General features: G+C 47.4%; 1 protein-coding gene across 11 annotated transcripts in view; it reads right to left on the bottom strand.

Annotated features, from left to right (window-relative positions):
* The window catches only part of Sergef (secretion regulating guanine nucleotide exchange factor), a 185,422-nt gene that overhangs the window by 132,933 nt on the left and 30,610 nt on the right, over positions 1-21,879 (bottom strand). For 9 of the 11 annotated variants that reach the window (XR_005873322.1, XR_005873324.1, XR_005873326.1 and 6 more), the window contains one exon: positions 5,291-5,457. The exons of the other annotated variants lie outside the window; for them this stretch is intronic. Coding sequence is in view for 4 of the 9 variants with exons in the window: in XM_040736069.1 (XP_040592003.1) it covers positions 5,291-5,457 (167 nt within the window). In the remaining 5 variants the exon portion in view is untranslated. The remainder of the gene's footprint in view (positions 1-5,290; positions 5,458-21,879) is intronic. 11 annotated transcript variants of the gene reach the window in all.

Raw genomic sequence — 21,879 nt, forward strand, 5'->3', positions numbered from 1 at the left:
CCACGGTCTTGACACAAACTTAAAATTAGAAATGCATTAAATATAGGAAAGGAGGAAGGTCATTCAGGAAAGGCAGCCTTCTGGGAGAGCTGCAGGACAAAGGCGCCCTGGAAACTTCCAGGTTCATTAATGGGTTTTACACAGCATTCAAGTGGTATTTCTCCTTCAGAAATAACACGGTGGAAAGCGTAGGGGACAGGCTCAATCCTCAGCTAACACAGCTGAGTGAGTGACTCGGCAAACTAAAAATAGCTCCTTTCCCACTCGCTCTGACAGATTTCACTTCGACCCTGTGTACAGGTTGATCCTCTGCAGCGTTTGTCCTGACCAAACAAGGGCTGGTGGGACCTGAGCTTCACAGGGACCCAATGTCTGTCCCGACTATTGTTTACCTCCACGGCTCCTGCTCCCGTGGCCATGTGTGAACACACGTGCATGTGTGTGCTGAGACTTGGTGCTCCTCAATCAAACGTGGGCAGAATTTAAACCAGGAACATGACTCAGGGCTGTGACTGCAGGCTGAGCCCAGGCAAGCCCTCAGAAACACTGGCAATCAGGTCATTTGTCGTGGGTCCTCTCCTACCTCCTAGCAAGCCTCCTCGGGCCCCAGTGTCCTTGATTGTAAATGGAAATGAATCATTCCTCTTGAGACCTATTTCACAGCACCGCACAAGGATCAAATGAGACAGTGTATGTTTGCGCTTTGTCTCTGCTACTGTGACACAGGCCAGACAGGCAGCCACAGAGCGGAACGATGCTCAGGCACAGGAAGGCACAGTAGTGCAGCATGTTTCAGTTCACGCTCACCTCAGCATACAGGGCTTCTGCTATATACCAACTTAGCCAGACCACAATTCCTTTTTGCTAATGTCCTCAAACTAATCATCCCATCTTCACCGCTTCCTTGAACCTATCTCTACAACACTTTTCACCCCAAACAGTTTACGCAGGTACTGGGAAGTTCTTTGAATGCTAATGCTTGTGGAGTTGACAAGGGAAAGGACAAGACATCAAAGTCCAGAAAGAGGTAAACATCAGAGACCCTGATGAGGTGGAAAGATAGAATACTCACATACACACCAAAAAAAAAATAGCAGAAGGGGGATAATAAGGAACCCCGAAGGACAGGGTCCCTGAGATCTGCACAGGGGATAACACCAAGTCACAGGACTAAGGGCAAGCTCTGAGTAAACCAGGGAGAATAGAAGGCATCAAACAGAACAGAGCCCACACTGGCAACCTGGCATCATCTAAGGTCCTTCAGCCTAACTGGACTAGAAGCAAGGAGAAAGGTCAAACAGACGAAGCAAACCGGCATGGCCCTGAAGCCCAGAGCTCTAGAGGAAGCAGCATCTCCAGATCTGCCAGGATCCAGCTGCAGCTTGGGATTAGTGGCCATGGCTTCAAAACTGAGGAGCTCCAGAAGTCAGAGCCATCATGAACTTCAGGAGTATCGTGGCCAAGAAATAAGGGAGAGAGATGAAAGAGACTCTTAGATCAGCCAACATCCTGGGAAACTAAGGATAGGAGAGAAGAGCTTACCCAAATTCACTGTCGGGGAGGAATCAGAGTGAGACCCAACATTAAGCTGCAGCCTGGGTCTTACCCCAGATCCCCAGAGGCAAGCCAGGTTATCAACTCCAGCTGCTGAGGCCCCTATGCACCACTAAGTGAGTGCAAGTACTTCTCCCCAGCTGTAAAATGCAGGGTTCCACCTTGGGGTGCAAGTCAGAGCCAGTGCCCATGGGAAATGCGCAACTGTGATATATGTGCACAGTCACAAGCAAACAAAGTGCTCATGTACTGTGCTGATGTGTGTGTGGCAGTGAGTCCCACTGTGTGGCTCCCTGGAATTGCGCAAAGGAAGCTAGAGAGAACCAGAAAGCAAAAACAGATAGTGTGGGAAACACACAACTTCATCATGTTAAAGGAAGGGATGTTAAAGGAAGACACCCAGACTGTAATCTCACGTAAACCCATCCCCAGATGAGGCATCCCTCAGAATACAAGAATCCAGACTTTCAGGGCATTAGAGGCTCTGCCACCCAGACAAGAAACTTTCATCCAGGAAAGGGCACATGTTAGAAGGATGTGCTTCACCTGAAGAGAAGGATGCAAGGGTGGCTGGCACCGTGAGTCCTGGCCCACTTTGGAGGCCCCACCCTGGGCCTTGCATTCCTTATTCATACAGCTTTGGCTAGCGTGTACAGACTCATGAGGAGACATTCACTAAGCACCCAGCACACTGGCCCATACGACTTTCTAGCAGCTGTGCGTTCACTTGTCCTTTCTCTCCAGTGAAGAAGGTGGTTACACTGTACTTCAGTTGTGCCTGCCTATGCTCTCCCTCTTGGCTGGGCTCTGCACACGTCCTATGAGGCAGCTCACTCACGCCTCTTATCCCTTGGGCATGAAAAGTAATTTATGAACATTAAAGGCAGTGGTCAGTTGTGTATGCCATACTTAGGTCCCTATAGGTCAGGAACTGTCAGCCTCTCCACATGTCCCTACATTCCCAGTCATCTAAGTCATTGACCATGGCTTAGTATGGCTTAGTATGGCTTTCTTCTTTAAGGCAAATCTTCCCAATACCTATCAGCTTCTGACAGCCTACCAGCCTCATTCTCCCTGGGCCTCTGGCAAACAGATGCTAAAGAAGCCAGACAAAGGCCTCGACCACACACACACACACACACACACACACACAGAGTTTACCAACATGTGGCAGCCTGAAGTCTAAACCTGCATAGAGACCCCAGAAGCACATCAGCCCCAGAGCCTGGAGCAGAGAAGAGAGCTCCAAATGCAGCTGCTGAGGGGGCTGGATTCAAGCTCATTCCTTATATTGCTCCTAAAAGTCACACCTGCTGGACCTGGTAGCTCGGGGCTATAATCTCAGCTCTTTAAGAGGTCAAGGCTGGAGAATCATGAGTTCAAGGCCTATCTGGGCAACTTAGTAAGAACCTATCTCAAAATAAAAAGTGAAAAAAAGGACTGGAGATATAGCTAAGTACTAGGGAACCTGCCTAGCATGTACAAGCACAACAAGACTCTAGGTTGAACCCCAGTTCTTGCACCCAGTCATGTCATATCAGGTTCACAGGGGCCATTTTTGTACTGTGTCCTCAGCAGTGGGGCACACTGGGCTGGCCCAGGTCACTGTATGCTTCTTGCAGAAGAGAAAGTAGCCAACAGTTACCAAATCCCACTGCCTGACAAGAACTATGCATGCTATCCTCAGCAACACCTGTGTATTCTATAAGATCCACCTTAGGCATTGTGACCTGCATCTGGCCAACAGAACCAAAGACAGAGAACTGGACGAGGCTCCAGTACCTTTGCTACTATGCCACCCAAAGTTTCAAATGACATAGGAAGGACAGGAAATGCTAAAGTTATCACACTATGTACCAGGCTCTCTGCAACTGAACGCACTATGCAGAAGAGTTGAATACTCCATTCTCTCACTCACTCACTAGAGGAGCCAAACAGAACCTACAGAAATACAGTAGATATCACAGAGATACTCAAGGCTGTTGCTCTTGAATTTCACCCCTAGAGTCTATCTTAAGAAAGCAGTTCAGCTCAACCAGCTTTCACAGCACAGTTCAATGGAAGTGACATGAATAAATGAGTAAAATGAAAAGGAAAGTATCTGTCTAAAGAATGGTTTAGACAGTCTCAGAAACCTCCAGTCAGTAATGCTAGATAGCACCCCCTGCCGAAAAAAGAAAACAAAACCACTTTAAAAAGATAAATGTTGACTTGTGTGTATGTATGTGGTCACCTGTAAGTCAGAGCTCGTACGTGGAAGGTGGAGGGAAACTTGAGGGAGTATGTTCTCTCCCTCTACTATGTGGGTGGCAGGCTTGGTGGCAGGGCTTCTTTCCCTACAGTGCCATCTTGGCTCTTTGTAGTTTTTTTTAATAATCATTCTAAGACCAAGAGGAAACAAAAGAGCACTTGTAATAAACAAATGCTGGAATGAATCACAAATACTCTATGGCCTTTTACAAGTATGGCACGTGCTTTGTTAGGGTGGAAGATGGAGAGGGGATTATTATTACTGCTGTACACACTGTCTTTGCAATGCTATTTAGTGCACTGTCAATCAAAGGGAGGGGAAGAAAGAAAAGGAAAGCCTCAAGCTTGCATGGAGGAAGGGCTCAGGAGAAGGAGGGCTAGGATGTGAAGGATAAACAGAACCATCCTACAAACCCAGAAGGAGGCAGCCAGGTGGCCCTGGGGACAGGAAGCCCTCCAGGTGTAGAGGGTTGTAATTAGCCTCGTGCTAATTACAGAAGTCTTACTGGTTTATTAATTTTTTCTGACAGACTCTGAATGAAGACTGATTCTTCGTTAAACTAACTCCATTTCAAAGACACAGCTCTAGATGCCCAATCCTCTAAACCCCCAGGACTCAGTTTTGGATTCAGATTTCTTTAAGGGACTGGCCACCAGGAGTTTGACCAGGCTCTAGTAAGTACATGGGCACAAATTGAACTTGCTTTTCGTTGTTGTTATTGCATTTTGTTTTTCCTCTTTTGGGGGTAGGTCACAAGGGTATGGGCAGACCTGGAAGGATTGGGAAGTAAGTATTTGAAGTGCATGATAAGAAATTCCCAAATAATCAATAAAAATTTTATGTTGGAAAACAAACAAACAAAAAGACACACAAGTAAATGAAAATTTAATGACAGAAACATACACCCAGGAGAAGTTAAGATTCCTGTCTTAACTTCAGGACAAACTGGCTTGAATAAGCAAGTGGACTACACTGTTTTCTTCACTGGGAAATATAAGCAGAGGTGCCGAATGTTCAGCTTACATTTAAGGCCTCCTAGGTATCCCCCACTCTGGTATTACCTCCTCAGAGCTCCAAGCCCTAGCCAATTTAACTGTTAGCAGGCCCCATAAGTTTTCCTCACATCCCACCCCGTATGACTCTGTTCAAGCTGTTATGACCCTAAAAGTCCTCCTCACTCTTCCAAATGCTTAAGCTCCATCCATCCCTCAAGCCCATGTCATTCTCAAACTCAAGCCAATCCTTCCAGTTCTGGACACTGAACCTCCCTAAATGAGTTGCACAGTCTGACGTATGGTGATGAACACCTAGGTAACCAAAAACCGACTTTTCTACCATATTAAGCCATTAGCTTCTTATGAGCAAGGACGCCTTCAGATTTCTATATGAACAGATCACAACACCTGGCGTATAAGGCCTTCAGGAAACACTTCACTGTGAGACAGGGAAAGCACCACACAGCCTCTGTGGGAAGTCACCACTTACCTTGGCTGCTCCTGTCAGGCAACGCAGAGGCAAAGGCACACTGCTCTGTGGCCTCCTGAAGGTGAGCTGTGAATCTTGCTTGTGGGGTTTCTGGCCTTCAGGAGATTCCAACCTCCTCCCTAGTTGACCATAGTCTGCTCGACCCCAGGTAAACATCTTGCCAGTTTCTACAAACAAACATGTTTTGAATAAAGGTTACATTCTCCAGGTGTACTCTCAAAGGTAAGCAAATGGGTGACTAGTAAAATTGTGAATGTTTATCTCATTATGTTCCAATAAAGAACATGAGTATTGGGCTGGGAGGATGGCTCAGACTCCTCACCATGGAAAAATGAGGCTCTGAGTTCGGATCCCCAGAACCTGTGTAGTTCATGTCTGCAATCCCAGCACTCCTATGGAGAGAAGGGAGGCAGAGACAGGAGAATGCTCAGAAGTCTGTCAGCCAGGTAGCCTGGCACACACAGCAGCAACCAAGAGACTGTCTCAAACCAGGGAGAAGGGAAACACCCCGCATAACTGTCCAGTAACCATGGCATCACAAACAAACATGTACACATACATACACGCACGCATGGGGTGATAGAGGGGGGCAGACATTTTTTTTTAAGAAAAAAAAAGAGAAACATTGAATCTTTGTTCACCTAAGTGGGAACTAAAGTTTGGAGAAGCTAAACGGCCCCCAAGAACAAACAAATAGAGAAGACCAGCGCCAGCTTCAGAGGAGCATCTCAAGCCCATGGTGCTCTTGTACAGGGAGGACTTCATGGGTAAAACTAACCATGCTTGTGGGCCACCCACTGTCTCCCACCACCACCGCCCTCTGCTTTGCCCAGATGCCTGATCTCAACTCTCCTTCTTCCTATCCAATCCAGGGGCCTTGTATCCTGACTACAGTTTCCCATTCCTAAAATCTTGTTTTCCCCTCCTGGTAACATTAAGGACTCCTCCTTTAACCAATGGAGCAATCCTAACAGGCCAAGGCAAGCGTATCTGTGTGCTAGCAGAAAGGGAGCAAGAGGAGGAAATTGTAAAGAGCCATTCGGAGCCAGAAATGCATCCAGTTACCCAGCACCATGTGGGAAGCCGGCCAGCGCTGCAGATGACAGAAGAAAATGAGGTTTGGAAAAGGAGCAACGGCCTTTCATTCCCCAGATAAGAGAGATTTCACCAGATTCATTCAGTTGTACCAAGTGCTGCCTTTGTTATTCCAACAGAATTGCAAAATACGGCAAGGCATAGATTATTAACAGATTCTTGCAATAAATATGCATAACCATGTGCGCCATATAAATTATCTGTGTTTATTTTAACAAAGAAAAATTCTGCTGAAGAAACAAAACACCACGTAATGCATATTAAATCCAAGACAAAGCTACTGTGTTTGGTATCAAAGCTTCATCTGGCCTCATATGAAACATATGGCTTCCAGTGCAGCTAAGAAACAGCCCGAGATGATGGCAGAAATGTCAGAAGACCACAGACATATGGGCTCTGCAGGGATCCATTCTTAGGTTCAGCAGGCTGGCAGGCACTAAGGTAGAGACAAAGAAATCTGACTTCCAGGCTTCCTAGGATAGGAACGGTGGTCGTTTGAATAGGAATGGCCCTCACAGGCTCCTATATTTGAATGCTTGGTCACCAGGGAATGGCACTATTAGGAGGTGTGGCCTTGTTGGAAGAACTATGTCAGTTGAGGCAGGCTTCGGATTTCAGATGCTTAAGCCAGGCCCATTGTCTCTCTCTTCCAGCTTCCTGCTGATTCCAATGTAGAGCTATCAGCTACTTCTCCAGCACCATATCTGCCTGTGTGACACCATGTTTCCCAGCATGATGACAATTAGTATACTAAACCTCTGAGTTGTAGTGCTAGTCCTAGTTTAGTGCTTCCTTTATGAGAGTTGCTGTGGTCATGGTTTCTCGTCACGGCAATAGAACACAGACTAAGACAGGAACCAAGCCTGTACAGCCCACAGGGTACTGGGAATATGCAATTGGGAATGTGGCACTGGGAGCACTGGTCCCCTGCATATCTACATGCTTTTCCTTTTGCTGTGGCTACCATTTCCTAACCCAAATGAACTAACTACCACTCCAGCTGCCCTTCATTACCTGGCAATTACAGCTCTATCAAGTCTAAGGTCCTATGAACCCTTTCTTGAACTCTCAACTTTCCCAGGAAAGATGAAACTTACCACCTTTGTGTTCTCTAATTGCCATGATGACATGTAAGTTAAGAAAAGGAAGCTCGGAGAACTGGCCTGTTTGGGGACACACGGATAAGCTGCACCTCTTCAAGTGGCCCAGGCTGCATTCATTATGGCTCAAGTCACTGTAACCATGAAACCCTCCTCCCTCACTTATGTGGATTAGACTGAGTCTGTGCCCAGTCCCTCTATTTAAACTGGTCAGAATTTATAATCAGACTGCCTTAGTAGGAGAGTCCTGAAGATGACCACTCTGTGTGTGTGTATGTGTGTGTGTGTGTGCGTGCACATACACATGTGTGCATGTAGAGACACAGCCAGTATCTTTCTCTATTGCGCTCCACCTAAAGGATCTTCCTGTCTCTGCCTCTCCAGCACTGGAATTACCGGCACACACCATTGTGCCTGACTTTTTTGTGTGTGGGGGACTCAAACTCGGGTTCTCATGTCCACACAGTAAGCACCTTACTGACTGAGCCATCTCCCTGACCACAGAAAGAACTGTCTTATCATAAACATCACCCTGGATCCTTTCTTTCAAATCAAGTAAAACATCTTAGAACTTTCTGTTATTGATTATTGATGTCTGAGACAGGCAAGACTGCCAGACTATGGTGCCATCATTATTACATCTCCAATGGCAATTCGACCATTCCACTTACACAGCACTTTCCACCTTAAGGCACTTTACAAACATTAACTAATTAATTTTCATACTCTCTAGGGAAGTCATAGACATTCTAGAAGAGACAAGGCAGAAAGCGGGCCAACCCAACAGCCTCAAACATAAGTTTAGTATGCTCTTCTCTGAGTTTGCTTATACTAAAAACACTGTACACAGGGCTCACAAGGGAAGAAGATTCCTCTGTTAAAGGACAGTAAGGGATGGCCTTCTAGGGAGAAAGAGGTGTCCCAAGACACCAGCTCAATGAAGCCTCATGACTGATGTAGATGACTAAGATAATTAAATGACTTGAGAAGTTAAACAACTCAGTCGAATCCAAATGGTAGATGACAGAATAGAGGTTTAAACCAATGGATCAGGCAGACATGGCTCAGTGGTTGAGAGCACTTGGTTCCTAGTACCCATATCAATTGAGTCACAACCACCTGTCAATCCAACTCCAAATGATCTAATGCTCTCTCTGACCTCCAGAGGCACCAGCACTACATAGCACTCACACGCACACATGCACAAACACCTAAATCTTTTTTAGAAGATGTCTATCTTCTGACCCCTAGTCTGATGGTGTCTACAACAACGATATCCATGTACAAGGAGGCAGCATCATGCTCTGTGTGCTCCACAGCTTCTCCCACCAGCAGGACCTCCCAGAAGGCCATGCACAACTCAGGACTCAGCTGCATTCGACATTTAGATTATAGCTTTATGTCACTGAGAATAAAAGAAAATAATCTACACACACCACACACACACACACATCTCATTAGTGCAAAGCAGACAGACATGTGTCCTAAGCTAAAGCTCCCTGTCAAATACTCAAATACAAGGAGATCAGATCATAGAGTTTACAAATGAGCCTTTTCCTTGGAGTAAAGAATTACATATTACTGTGATTAAAAACTAGGTACATTAATGTCATCTAGAAAGTGTAGGTCCATGTCTACAGATAAATGATACATGAGAGAGAGATGCCACAACAGCTCTAAGTGAAGTCAGCAGTGCGGCCTAGTCTAAAGAAGTGAGCCTCCACATGGAAGAGAAACACAGAAAACAGCAGGGTGAGCGAGCAGTAAGGACTAGAGAACATCCTGGAGGACTCTGTTCAAGCTGGAACTTGGAACTGTTTTGGGTGATGGAATGAATGCCATTTAAGGTGAACTCCTGGGTAAGAAAAGAAACCAGAGAATGAGGAGGGTACAGAGGAACAACAAGAAGATAAGCAATGCAGAGAAACCCACAGGTCCCATGGGGAGCAGGAGCAGGATCTCAGGAGGGAGTCGGGGTACAGGACTGCCAGGCTCACCTGGGCACAGGGAAAGAGCAAGTAGTCCCTACACTCCATCACTTGTCACCCTTTATCAGTGACAAGGTTTTTCAGTCAACATACGTACTTTCAGTTATTTTATTAAAATGGACACTTACATTTCACCCTTTATAAACTGTGGCTATGTGTCCTTATTCTAAAATATACAACATAAGCCCAGCACAGTAGCTGACACCTGTATCTGCAGACAGGATAATTGGTCTAAGGTAGAGGCAAGCTTCGGAGAGTTGCATAGGGAGTTCCAGGCTCACGTGAGCTACAGTGTGAGACCCTGTGTAGAATACACACACACACACACACACACACACACACACACACACACACACACACACACACGAATATAGAGAGAATAAAATTGTCATGAGAAAACTAGAGAAGAAGTGGTAAGACTCATCACGCCCTGGTCCCTCACACTTACTGTGGAAACCACAGCAAGTGTACCTGGGCAGACTGTGGACCTAAACCAGGCATGGGGCTTCCTGAAAGACTGTCCATCCATGTCCTGAGACGACAGTTGGCAGCCAGCACTTCTGGAGCACCCACAGCATGCTGGCACTGTTCTAAGTGCATCGTCTCAGTATGCTAAGTGCATGGTGTTTGCTCCTCCACCCAGGCCGAGAGGGAGGCAGAGATGGACTCACAGGGACATGGCGCCCAAACCTCAGAGGTGTAAATGAAAAGAAGGAAGCGGGCCTAGAAACAGAGCCTAGGATGTGCCAAGGCCTAACAGGGTTGAAATCATAGGGAAAGGGGAAGAAGAGAAAAGCTGTTATGGCTTGCCCCACATTAGATGGGAAAAGAGATAAACAGCACACGAAGATTACAGAATTTCATTCAGGACTGATGGAGGTGGCGGGGCCATTAAAAGTAGGAGAAGGTGCAGAGATGACCTATAAAAGTCATAAAAATTATTTCATTATCAAGTCATTTAACTGTCCTGAGACCTCCTGCGAACATTCCATCAAACATCACGTGCTTTTAAGAGGGAAAAAGATAACCAAGCACAAAGCTAGAAGGTGGCGGCTAGGCATGGTGACGCACGCCTTTTCATTCCTGCACTTGGACGGCAGAGGCAGGCAGATCCGACAGTCTGAGCCCAGTCCAGTCTACATAGTGAGTTCTAGGTCAGCCAGAACTACCCACTGAGACCCTGTCTCAAACCGAACAAACCAAAAAGCTCAGGGATGGGGAGCCCTCTGCAGTCAGGAGGATATGCCAAAGCTCTGTTGTCACCACCCCACCCACCCAGCACTGTTTGCCCTACGGTCACGGGGGGGTGTTCTATGGCTGCTGCCAGGAGCGTGACAACACAACCGAGCTCCTCTGTAAAGAGGCACTCCTTACAAGGAAGGGGGTCTTGAAGTGACAGAAAGATGGGTGAAAAGAACATTCACATTTTCTTAATAGACTGTCCAAAAAGGGAACAGACCATCATGGATGATAGAAAACAACCTAACACTAGTCAAAGAAAACCCACGGGTCAGACAAAGGCAAGGCCACTTAACCTCTTCTCTTCAATCCCCCAATCCAATTACTCCAGGAAGCTATGAGACCTTCTGGAATGTGCACACAAGAAAGTCACTCAGTCTGTGAATTTGTTCTGGTTGTAATAAGCCATTTTCTGGTGACTTGCGAGTTCTAAGCCCTTGGAAGGAAGGTAAATTGTTAAAAATAATTTTCTGCTCTTCTGTCTTAACTGTGAGCACGGCTTTTCCCTGGGGAAAGCAAGTTTCGATTTAGATTTATCTGTTTCCTCGTTGTGGATTCCATGTGACCAGCTGCTTCAAGAGCCTGTTGCCTTGACTTCCCCGGGACGGTCTGTAATTTGAATTGTGAGCTAAAATAAACTCTTTCTCCCTTGAATTGCTTTTGTAACAATATTTTATCGCAGCAGCAGGGAAAGAAACTAAGACAGCACATAAGAGTCATACCGCATCAACCCTGGGGTAGGCACAGGGGAAGAGAGGTTCAGGTGCCAGCAGGCAGGTTAAGAAGCTTCTATCCCATGTGCTCTGATGTTTCCCACAGGCCTCTGTCCTCTCTGGTCCTCCTGTCTCCAAGTTACATCTGAACCCCACTCACCTGGTCAAGTCCTACTCACCTTCACCTCTTAACCCAAACCAGATGCGTGTGCACAACAACCTGTAGAACCCCACTCAGCGCTTTGAGAGCATTTGTCTTAACAAAGAAATACGTATTAGAGGAACTGTCTCCTCTAGAAAGCCAGCTCCATGATAACAGAGATCAGCACAAAGTTGGTACTCAAGAAATACCTGTGTCCTAAGGGAATCTAACAATCTCTCCACCCATCTCTCCTTCATTTCTACCGAGCTTTGCCAACCTTGCCTGTCATATCTAAGTCTCATCTGCAGAATTATAGTAACAGCATCCCCTTGAAGAGCTACTTCACGGATACTTTTGCATGAATCAGGCAGTCCATGGTGGCTGTGGTGGTCTGAATAAGAATGGCCCCCATAAGCTCATATATCTCAATGCTTAGTAACTAGGGAATGGAACTTTTTAAAAGATCAGGATTAAGAGGCGTGGCCTTGTTGGTGGAAGTGTGTCACTGGATGAGGGAGGTGCTGTGAGCCTTCAAAAGGCCACACCAAGCCCAGGATCAGTCAGTCTCTCAGTCTGTCTCTCTCTGTCTGTCTGTCTCTGTCCCTCCCTCCCTCCCAGTCAGGGAAGCAGCTCCAGTTACTGCTCCAGCACCTGCTTGTCGCCATGCTTCCAGCCATGATGACAGTGGACTAACCTCTAAAACTGCAAGTAAGCCCCCAATTAAATACTTTCTCTTATAACAATTGCTGAGGTCATGGTGTCTCTTCACAGCAACAGAACAGTGACTAAGGCAGTGGTAATATGGCAATATGCGCCCATATTATCCTCCCAAACTGAGTATGTATGACAGCCTGTATGACAGGGATGCCCATGGTCATACACACAATTGCTAACAATTCTTCAAAACTTCTCGGTCAACGCCAACCTGAAGCACTGTCTTCGAATCAAAGCCACTAACGATCATAAGGAGGAACGCTGAAGGCGCTATCATAGGGTTTTAGATTCCTTCCTTCCTTCCTTCCTTCCTTCCTTCCTTCCTTCCTTCCTTCCTTCCTTCCTTCCTTCCTGATTCAATATAGTGAGTGGCGCACCAGAAGCCCTGATACAGATCAGCTAAGGCTGAGAAAACAAGAGATGTGAAACAAGGTGAGCTGGAGACAAGAGGGAAGGAGAAAGAAAGGGAAAGGATGAACCAGAGCAAATGGGAATGGAGGGGAGGGGAGGGGAATGGAGGGGAGGGGAGGGGAGGGAGGGAATGGAGGGGAGGGAACTTTGGCCAATGACCATGAGACCAGAATCCTAATCCTGGGCTGCACTGCCTTGAAAAGGTCCCTTCTCTCTAAAGCCAACTTTCCCACCCATAAATGAAGAGGGCTCAAATAGACAACTTCTCACACATATGCAAATAAAGGCTTCAATGATGATGGCGAAAATTCTTCAGGGCCACATGCGTGATGTGCTATTTAATTTTATTGACACCTTGAGAATCTTCAGTCTGATCAGTGTCATAAAATGAGACATGCACTCTGATTTTAAAGGCCATCTATACAGTTGATGATTCAAATAAAAATTGAGACTTAATGATAAATCCTAATTTTAGTAGAATTTCCCAAAGTTCCAAAGTCACATTATGAACAATCTCACATAAGAAAGGTTAATACAGGAATATAGCACTCGTTCTTGGTTTTCTCAACTACAAAGAGACTACATGAAAAGATGAGAACATTGGGAAGACTTACTTATCCCGAATGGACTCTTGGGCTGGGAAGTAGCTGTCAGTGGAGTGTTTGCCCAGCATATAAGAAGCCCTGAGTCTGATCCCTGTATCACAATACAATGGGGCATGCCTTAATCCCAGCACAAGGAGATGAAGACAAAGGAAGCAGAAATTCAAAGCCATTCTAGGTTCCACAGTAGTCTGAGGTCAGCCTGGGCTACAGGAGACGCTGACTATGGAACTCTACTTCAATGATAGGTGTCACTCCCACTTTCCAACCAGGACACATGGGTTAAAATCACACAGCTAGCAAATGGGAAAGCATCAGTGATATTAAAGCAAATATTATGAAGGCACTTAGTCATTATGTAGACTGTCACAATTAACCCACATAAGCACCCTATGAGTAGGCTGACCCTCAAATCTGAGATGAGAAAATAAATCTCAGAGTTTGATCTTAGATTCAGAGCCAGCAGCTGTCATGGCAACATGAGGATGGGACCCAGTCACCTGCCAGCAAAAAGCAGTGTCTTCAGTCACTGTCCCATAGAGGACATGCAGGCCCATATGACCCTGACTTCGCTTTTCATTTAGGTACACTGCCTCTTCCCAAAGACACACACCTGGGCTAGAGGCGCAAAGGGAGCCAGGCTAGGGAGTGACCTTCATTCTTAGCCTACATGGCAAAGATCAGAGTCCACAACACATGGGCATTACAGAAACCTACTGTTTTTTCCACTGGCTTCAGCAGGCACCGAATCAGAAGTCAGGACCAGACTGGGCTGCAGGGCCAACTGCAAGATGCAGGGTCCCAAACAGAGCCAGGAGAGGACAAAGCTTCAGACTGGTGGGAGGCCTCTGAGAACCCCAGTCCTACCTCGTTTAGTAGCCTGCCCTCTGGTCAGGCTGGAAAGTGTAATGTTCCCAAAGACTCATGTGCTTGAACACTCTATCTTTGCTGTGTTGGAAGGATGTGGAGCTTTAGACCTCACTGAGCTGAAGGAAATGGGTCACGTGATGGCAAAGCACTGCCTGACTCTCAGCCTGAGCTCTCTGCTTCCTGGACCACAGATATGTAACTGTGCTGAAAGTGTCCCACAGGAGAGACCCGGCCACCACGCCATTCCCCATCACGATGGACTGTGTCCCCTGAATGATGATACAGAGTAAACACCTACTCCATACCAAGTCTACACTGACATAGACAAAGCTCCCTCCCCTCCCGGAGCTCCCACACCAATGGAAGAGACAGTTACACCCACAAAACATAACTGAGGAATTATTGTATGGACTACTAAGAAATAAAGTGGGAACAGTGAACAGGCGGCAGCAGGTAGCCAGGATCGGCACCAACTTCTGGCCACATGCTTGGGCTTCTCTATAGCAAACTATGTTCTCTGCCCTCCCCTTCCTTCCTTCTCTTCCTTAAACTGTTTGTCTGGATGACATAAAAAGTGTGACTGTTGGTAGCGTAGCACATGATGTTTGAGGTATATGTACATTCTGCAGTGTTCAAATGCCACCTTTCATTAAGTGGAAAGCCTCAGCCAGAGCAAAGGTTACCTCTCAGTGCCCATGATTAAAGGCAGCCAATAAACATGAAAGCACTTAGCAATGTCTAAGTACAAGGATTTTAGTAATGTTGTGACTATTATTCCCTAAAGCCAAAAAGCCATGAGCCTCTGTTCTGATGAACTCAGGGTTTGTGATGTCTTTAATTGGTCCTTGGGCTTCCTGATCCTGTGGGTCAAGGGCATGGGGTCTAACAGCACAGGAACCTGCTGGTCACACCTAGAAGCCACTTAGCACCCGAAGAAAATGCCCTGATTGAGGCCAGTGCCTCTGCAGATGTTTCCCAACTCATTCCATATTCAAACACCACAGCTTCTTCCAACACTTTTAGATTCTTATTAATAACACTTTAAAATGTAGATTGCTGCCTAATCTTAGCTGTGTAATTAAAAAAAATAATCTTGCTTCTCTCCCTCCCAGCATGAAAGAAAACTATACCCTCAGGGCTTCTGCAGCTAAGAATCACACCCTGAACAAAGCTAGCAGGAGGCTCGAGTTGGGGGAGGGGCCTACAGTGCCATGAAGGCAAATCTCAGCACTTGATTCTAAAGAAAGAAGCTGAGCTAAGGAGGGGAAGGGTCCAAGGACACAGGATGCGCCAGCACAGACAGGGCCAGGACTCCGGTCTGCTACTGCCCAGTGGACTCCCCACTACCTAGGAGAGCAGACTGGAAAGGGGCTTTGGAGAACAGGGGTAGAGCCCATGTGATGGAGTCCACCCCAAGCTGGGGACAGGACCGCAGGCCCTGCCTGTGCGCACACACTGGGGACACCACTCTTTCACATGCAGCACCTTCTGACCCTCACAACTGTAAAGATGATGGTGACCTAAGAGTTGACACTGAAAGCATGAGGCCTAGTAACCAGAACAGGTGACCCCTTTCCAGTTCCTCACCTGCCAAGGGAGGACAGGCCTCACTTGACAACATTTCCATGTGAATTAAAGAGGTGCTGTATGTAAATCCTCTCAGGGAGCTGCTGGGAGAAGCCCCAGAGAGGCTCATTTTCAAGTCCTCACTAGATGCTTCACAGGCTGCGGTGAGAGGACTCAGTGGATAAATCACCTGCTGCCAAACCCGATGACCCGCATTCCATCCCGCATCATATTGTAGAAGGAAAGAACTGACTCCTGAGAGCTGGCCTCTGACCTCTACACATGTTGCAAGTGTGCTGCAGCGCACACACACACACACGCACGCACGCACGCACGCACGCACACACACACGCACGCACGCACGCACGCGCGCACACACACACACACATGCACACGCACGCACGCATGCACACACAGAGCACACACACACACACACACGCACGCACGCACACAGAGCACACACACACAGAGCGCGCGCACACACACACGCACGCACGCACGCACACACACGCACACACACGCGCACACACACACGCACGCACGCACACACACGCACGCACACACACACGCATGCACGCACACACATGCACGCACGCACGCACACACACACACACGCACGCACACACACGCACGCACGCACACACACAGAGCACACACACACAGAGCACACACACACAGAGCGCGCACACACACAGCGCACGCACACACACGCACGCACGCACGCACACACACACACGCATGCACACACACAGAGCACACACACACAGAGCACACACAAAATTAAAAAAAACATAATTAAGTTTTGGAAGGAAAGGCAATGTGATGGCTTGCTAAATGACCAGAAGACAGATCAACAGACCAGGGGGTCAGGTGATTCCAGTCTCAGCCCATGTTGTGGATACTAACAGCTACCCCACCTTGGAGGAAAGGGTTCCCCCCTCAAGGTCCAGTGCACCTAAGACCTGAAGCCAAGAGTAAGTATGAGGCCTAGACAGACGAGCCTGTAAGAGCCAGAGTGTGATTCCCTCACAGAAATCCCCACTGTGTCCTCATCCACACCAAGCTGTCGACAGTCCTTCCCCTGCCTGGAATGCCCTCCCCAGTCAATACAAGTGTTTGTGTGAAGGGATGCAGGAAGAAACTATGACTCAGTGAGCAGCACACCCCTGTGAGGCAGTGACATCAGCGACCATGGCCATGGTTCTCATCTTACGGGCAAGGAAATGCAGGTGCAGGGAGGCAAAATGACTTGCCCAGGGTGCCAGCAACTGCAAACTGGAACTTGGTGCTTGCTCCTCAGAGCTTCCCAGATAGTCATTCTCAGACTGAAAAAGAGCTGATTCCTCCAAGATTCCTCAAAATGGACTACTGTCCTCTTGGCACACACTGAGAACACTTTAAGGAACTGGCTGCCACTGATTACAGAGAGCTCCAGAGGGACAGGCAAGGTCTCCAAGAAAGGGCAAAGCATGGTGTCATGTGTCAAGAAACTAAAAATGACGACAAAATTACGGCCTGGCCACTTAATGCTCACTTTGAGAAGCCCTGGAACAAATCAATCCTCCCCAGGAAAGAGAGTTCCTTGAATGGAACTCTCCCAAACCTCTGCTAGTGACCTCTGAGCCCTTCCCAGGGCCATCTGGAGTGTAAGCAACGCTGACAGCTTTGCCACAACTTTCCTTTTTCCACTGGCTTTGGCTTCCTTCCTCCCCACCCGAAGATCTAGGAAACCGTGCAGGGCTGATGTCAGCATCCTCCTGAAACGGCTGAAATCCTGGCCCTGTGTGATGATGGAAGGAGGCGGGGCCTATGGAAGGTGACTCTTTCCTCCGCTACATCAAGGGAAATGGCCACCTACCAACCGGGAAACAAACTCAAAGAGGAATCGGCCAGCATTTTGATAAGACTTTCGAGACTATGGGAAGGAAGTTGTTATTTCTAAACCATCCAGTCACCTAAACGGAGACAACCACTTGCTACACACCCAGTGAGGTCACAGTGAGGGGAAATAACCGATTTGTTTCTTAAGTAAATGATGCTACGGTGGAAAAGCCACCCAAACCCACTAAGCCCTGGACTGCATCTGGAGTGCAGGGCAAGGATCCTCACTCAGGAGACTATGAGAAATCTGCAAGTGGCAAACCAGGACCAGGCAGAGTGCTAGTGTATGAAGGGTGCCTGGCAAACGCCGGTCCCCTGCCCAGTCTCACCCTCTGCAGCATGTCTCCAGCAAGGCCTTGCAACCAGCGGTCTCTTGGGTATTGGGGGCTGAAGGATAGCCCTAAAGTTCATCCACAACATAGCCTGCGGGGAGGAGAACTGATGAAGGAAGGCCTGGTCACAATACAGGAGTCTTGCCCTTGTTGTGGGTAGGAGAGTAGGAATCAAGAGAGCCAAAGAAATTTGAAGCTATACTGTCCCCACCCCGGCTCAGACCCCAATCCCCGGATCTCCTACAGAGCAGCCAGTTAAAGAGAGCACTCCAACCTCAGTTCCTTTCATAAGAAAAGATTAGCAAGGACTTGAGGTGCCAACAGCTCTGACCTTGCTAAATTCTTACTCCAAAGGCTGTCTCCACCTCCCTTGTGTGCAAGGCTGTCCGCCTGCCCACTGCTGCCATCTGGTGGACTGCAGGCCCTGCTGCCCTTGGATGAATGTACCTAGTTCAAAGCTTCAGGTGGACACACCCTGCGCTGTTCCAGGTCACAGATCAATGGGTAACCCTTGCCAAAGACAAAACCAAAACCCAGCCAGGTTTTCACCGCTAGCAGAGATGATGCAGCTGCAGCTGGGACACTGATCTTTCTGAGGAGAAAGGAAGTGGCCTGCCCAAGGTTGCCTCGCTGCTCGGCTCCCAGGACAGTACACAATTCCACCTCACTGTAATGTTTAGGGCGAGTGGGCATTTGCAAATCAAAGCTAAAGTTAGCCCGGGGCTGAGGAAACAAGGCCTTTGGAAGGTGGGAAGCAAACAGTCAGGACTCCTTGCAAACCCAGAAAAATAATAAGAACACAGATCACTTGGGCACACCTTAAGAAACTCACTGGAAAAGACTCATCCTGGGACCTGGGAAGGAAGATGGCAAGAATATCTGCAGGGCTTCCTGGAACAATCCCAGGGCCCCACCACAAGCGGGGTCCTAGGCAGGCAGACATCAGACAGGAGAAGAGAGAGCAGCAGCCACGTAAGTGTGCAAAGTTCCTGCACTCCACCACATACTGCAGACATGAGCCTCTCTGGTCAGGCTGACATTTGCTGTTCTTCTCTGACTCCAGGCCTCACTGCACCCAGCCAGAGCTCTGGAATGGTATGCTGCTGGATCCCTTGGGTTCACAGGACAAGACGTGCTTGTTTATTCTTTATAGGGCCCACTTGTCACTCTGTAGCCATCTTCTGGCTTTATATTGCAGGCTTAGAGAAGCAATGTGTGACTTTACATAGACCACTTGGCTACACTTAGCTCTATCATCTCCCACCGACAGCGTATTTACATTGTAGAGTGTCTTCCAAAGTCCTTTTTCCTTTAAAATGCTGGACTCTGAATCCGGCACACAGACCAAGGCTCCTCCAGGGACTGTAATCAAGCAATGCTTCCCTCTAGTGGCTAGATGTGGTCTTTACATCTCACAGTTTGGCAAACTAGTTAGGATGCCAGAATCCCACCTTGTGCTGGCCTTCAGTCAGAGGTACCCAACCCCAAGGAAGACCAAGTCCAGGAACCAGCTCAAGCCTTCTGCTGGCTCCACAGGAGTGAAGAAATTCTGTCTTTAGGAACAAATGTACTTTGGGGCACTGGGACGTTTTATGACTCTCCCTCTGCAGATGAGGAAACGAAGGCTCACTGATGTCCGAAAGAGCCCAAGCTGATCAAGCTGACTCATGACTGAGCCAAAAATAGAGGCCACTTTTCCCGCCTCCTGCTACTGCCTTGTGCTGCTTTCCATGTGACCTCTCACTGAGGTCCAGGGGACAGACTTGTCACAGAATCCATGCCGCACTCTGGACTGGGGAGTGAGCCATTCTCATCTTACTTATACACAGGGTTTATGAGGATATAAACAGATTGTATGATCTGTTCACCCGTGTGTGCACTCCCCCTGCCCAATACACACAATAAATGAAGTATAATTAAAAATGTTTAAAAATCACAATGTCTGCAACTTCTTTCCAGTCACATGAAGGGGAGCCAGAGAGATTAAGGGTCTTGCTAGCATAGAAAACAAAATGCACTTTATTCTAGCTCATGAGACACAATAAGCTGGTATATTTCTTCCTGGTCTCTTTAAAACATTAGTTAAAAATTAGGATCTACAATATGAGGCTATTCCTCTGACATTAAACCTCCTTCTAAAACACTTCTCTAAATGACAATGTGATGTCCCAGAATGTGGCTATGCCATTGGCCTTTTAACCAATCTCCCTTCATTTCATTTGTTTTGTCATTAGAATAGGCTGCTGTGCATGGCATGACAATCATTCTTTTAACCAATCTCCCTTCATTTCATTTGTTTTGTCATTAGAATAGGCTGCTGTGCATGCCATGACAATCATTGTCTGAACATATCTCTCTATGCTGATTATTTCCTTAAGTCAGTTTTATTTCTCACAGAACGCAATTTTGGAGCTGGGATAAACATAAAGATAACAGGACCAGCAAGATGGCTCAGCAGGTAAAGGCACCTTGAACCACACGTGACAGTCTGAGATCCATCTCCAGGTCACACAAGGTGGAAGGGGAGAGCTGAGTCCCACAAGGTATCCTCTGGCCTTTCCACTGATGTTATGACATGTGCACCCCCTCTGTCCCTCAACACACACAACAAAGTATAGTAAAAACAAAATTTTTAGAAACGTCATAATGTCTGAGACCTCCCACTGGCACATGGTAAAAGCGAAGCCAGAAGGCTTACGAGTCTTTCCAGAGGAAAGGAAAACTCAAGAGAACCAACTTGTCTACACTCCTCCTAATAAAATGTGTCCTTCCCAAAGCCCCACCACAACTGCTTGCCCTTCCCTCCGGACACCATCTCTCCTGAAACCCAAACCCCCGGTGTATCAGCCATTCCTCTGGCGCCCCACCACACTCTTTATTCTTCTACTAAATATTTAATCTGCTCATCCAACCACAAGCTTCCTGAAGGTAGCTCTGGGCTTCAGTGTTCCGTTCACTCTGTAGCAGAGTGCAACGTTCCTAGAGTCAGCATCCTACAGACAAATGCTAAAGGAGCCAAGATGACTAAATGCCCTTCCTGGGTGCTTGGGACAATGGAGTACCATTGGCCAAAGTTAGACAATGGCTCTGCTTTGAAGAATAAAGGCAGCTCAGTCACAGAGTTAGAGCATTCTGAGATATATGGGGGCAAAGGGAGTAAGTTCAAGCTTAAGCTCTGTCCATCCACATGGACCAGAGCCATGCAATCAGCTGGGACTCATCTGTGAAGTTAGGATAAGAGCACTCAGCTGGCCAACTTCCTATGGGAACAAGTCTATGAACACATGCTACCGTGATTTACAGTGATAGCAGCCCATGGAATTGCAGTGGTAATATCTGAAGGGAACAGCACTGCCTCTGTAAAACCCAGCATGGCCTCCTGCACCTTGTCCCAGGTCCCAGGGCGGTGGGCAGACTTCAGAGGGAAGCAGGGCTTTCTGGAAGTACAGGTTCCTGTATGGAAAGAACCCAGCCTGGCTAGGCTCTTGGATTTACATCATCACAGGGTCACAGCAGCACTTGACTGAGAGTCATGAGGCTTGAGTACTGGTCCTGCTCTTTTACCCATTTCCTGTGCTCCCCCTTCCTGGTTCTTCATCCTCCCCATTTCCAAACTGAGGAGGCCAAATCATCTCTGCATTCCCATGCCTTTTGGGCATGCTAGGGGTTCCAAGGTAAATGCCAATGGCGTCGGTAATAAACACACAACCCATTTCCTGTCCTCACAACTGTGGGGTTTTCAAAGTTCTAAAGTTCAAGCAAGCATCACAAATTCCAAAACACCTGCTTTAAATAAACCCATGAGGTCAGAACCTCCCTGAGGTCCACTGAGGTTTCATGACGCATGGTCCCAAAGAAGCAGTAATGTATACTGTCACTCTATACTGGAAGGGATCTTGGCCCCAAAGCTGAAAAATCAGCATTGGGTATATTTAT

This window comes from Mesocricetus auratus, unplaced genomic scaffold (assembly GCF_017639785.1).
Source record: "Mesocricetus auratus isolate SY011 unplaced genomic scaffold, BCM_Maur_2.0 Super-Scaffold_100054, whole genome shotgun sequence".
NCBI lineage: Eukaryota > Metazoa > Chordata > Mammalia > Rodentia > Cricetidae > Mesocricetus > Mesocricetus auratus.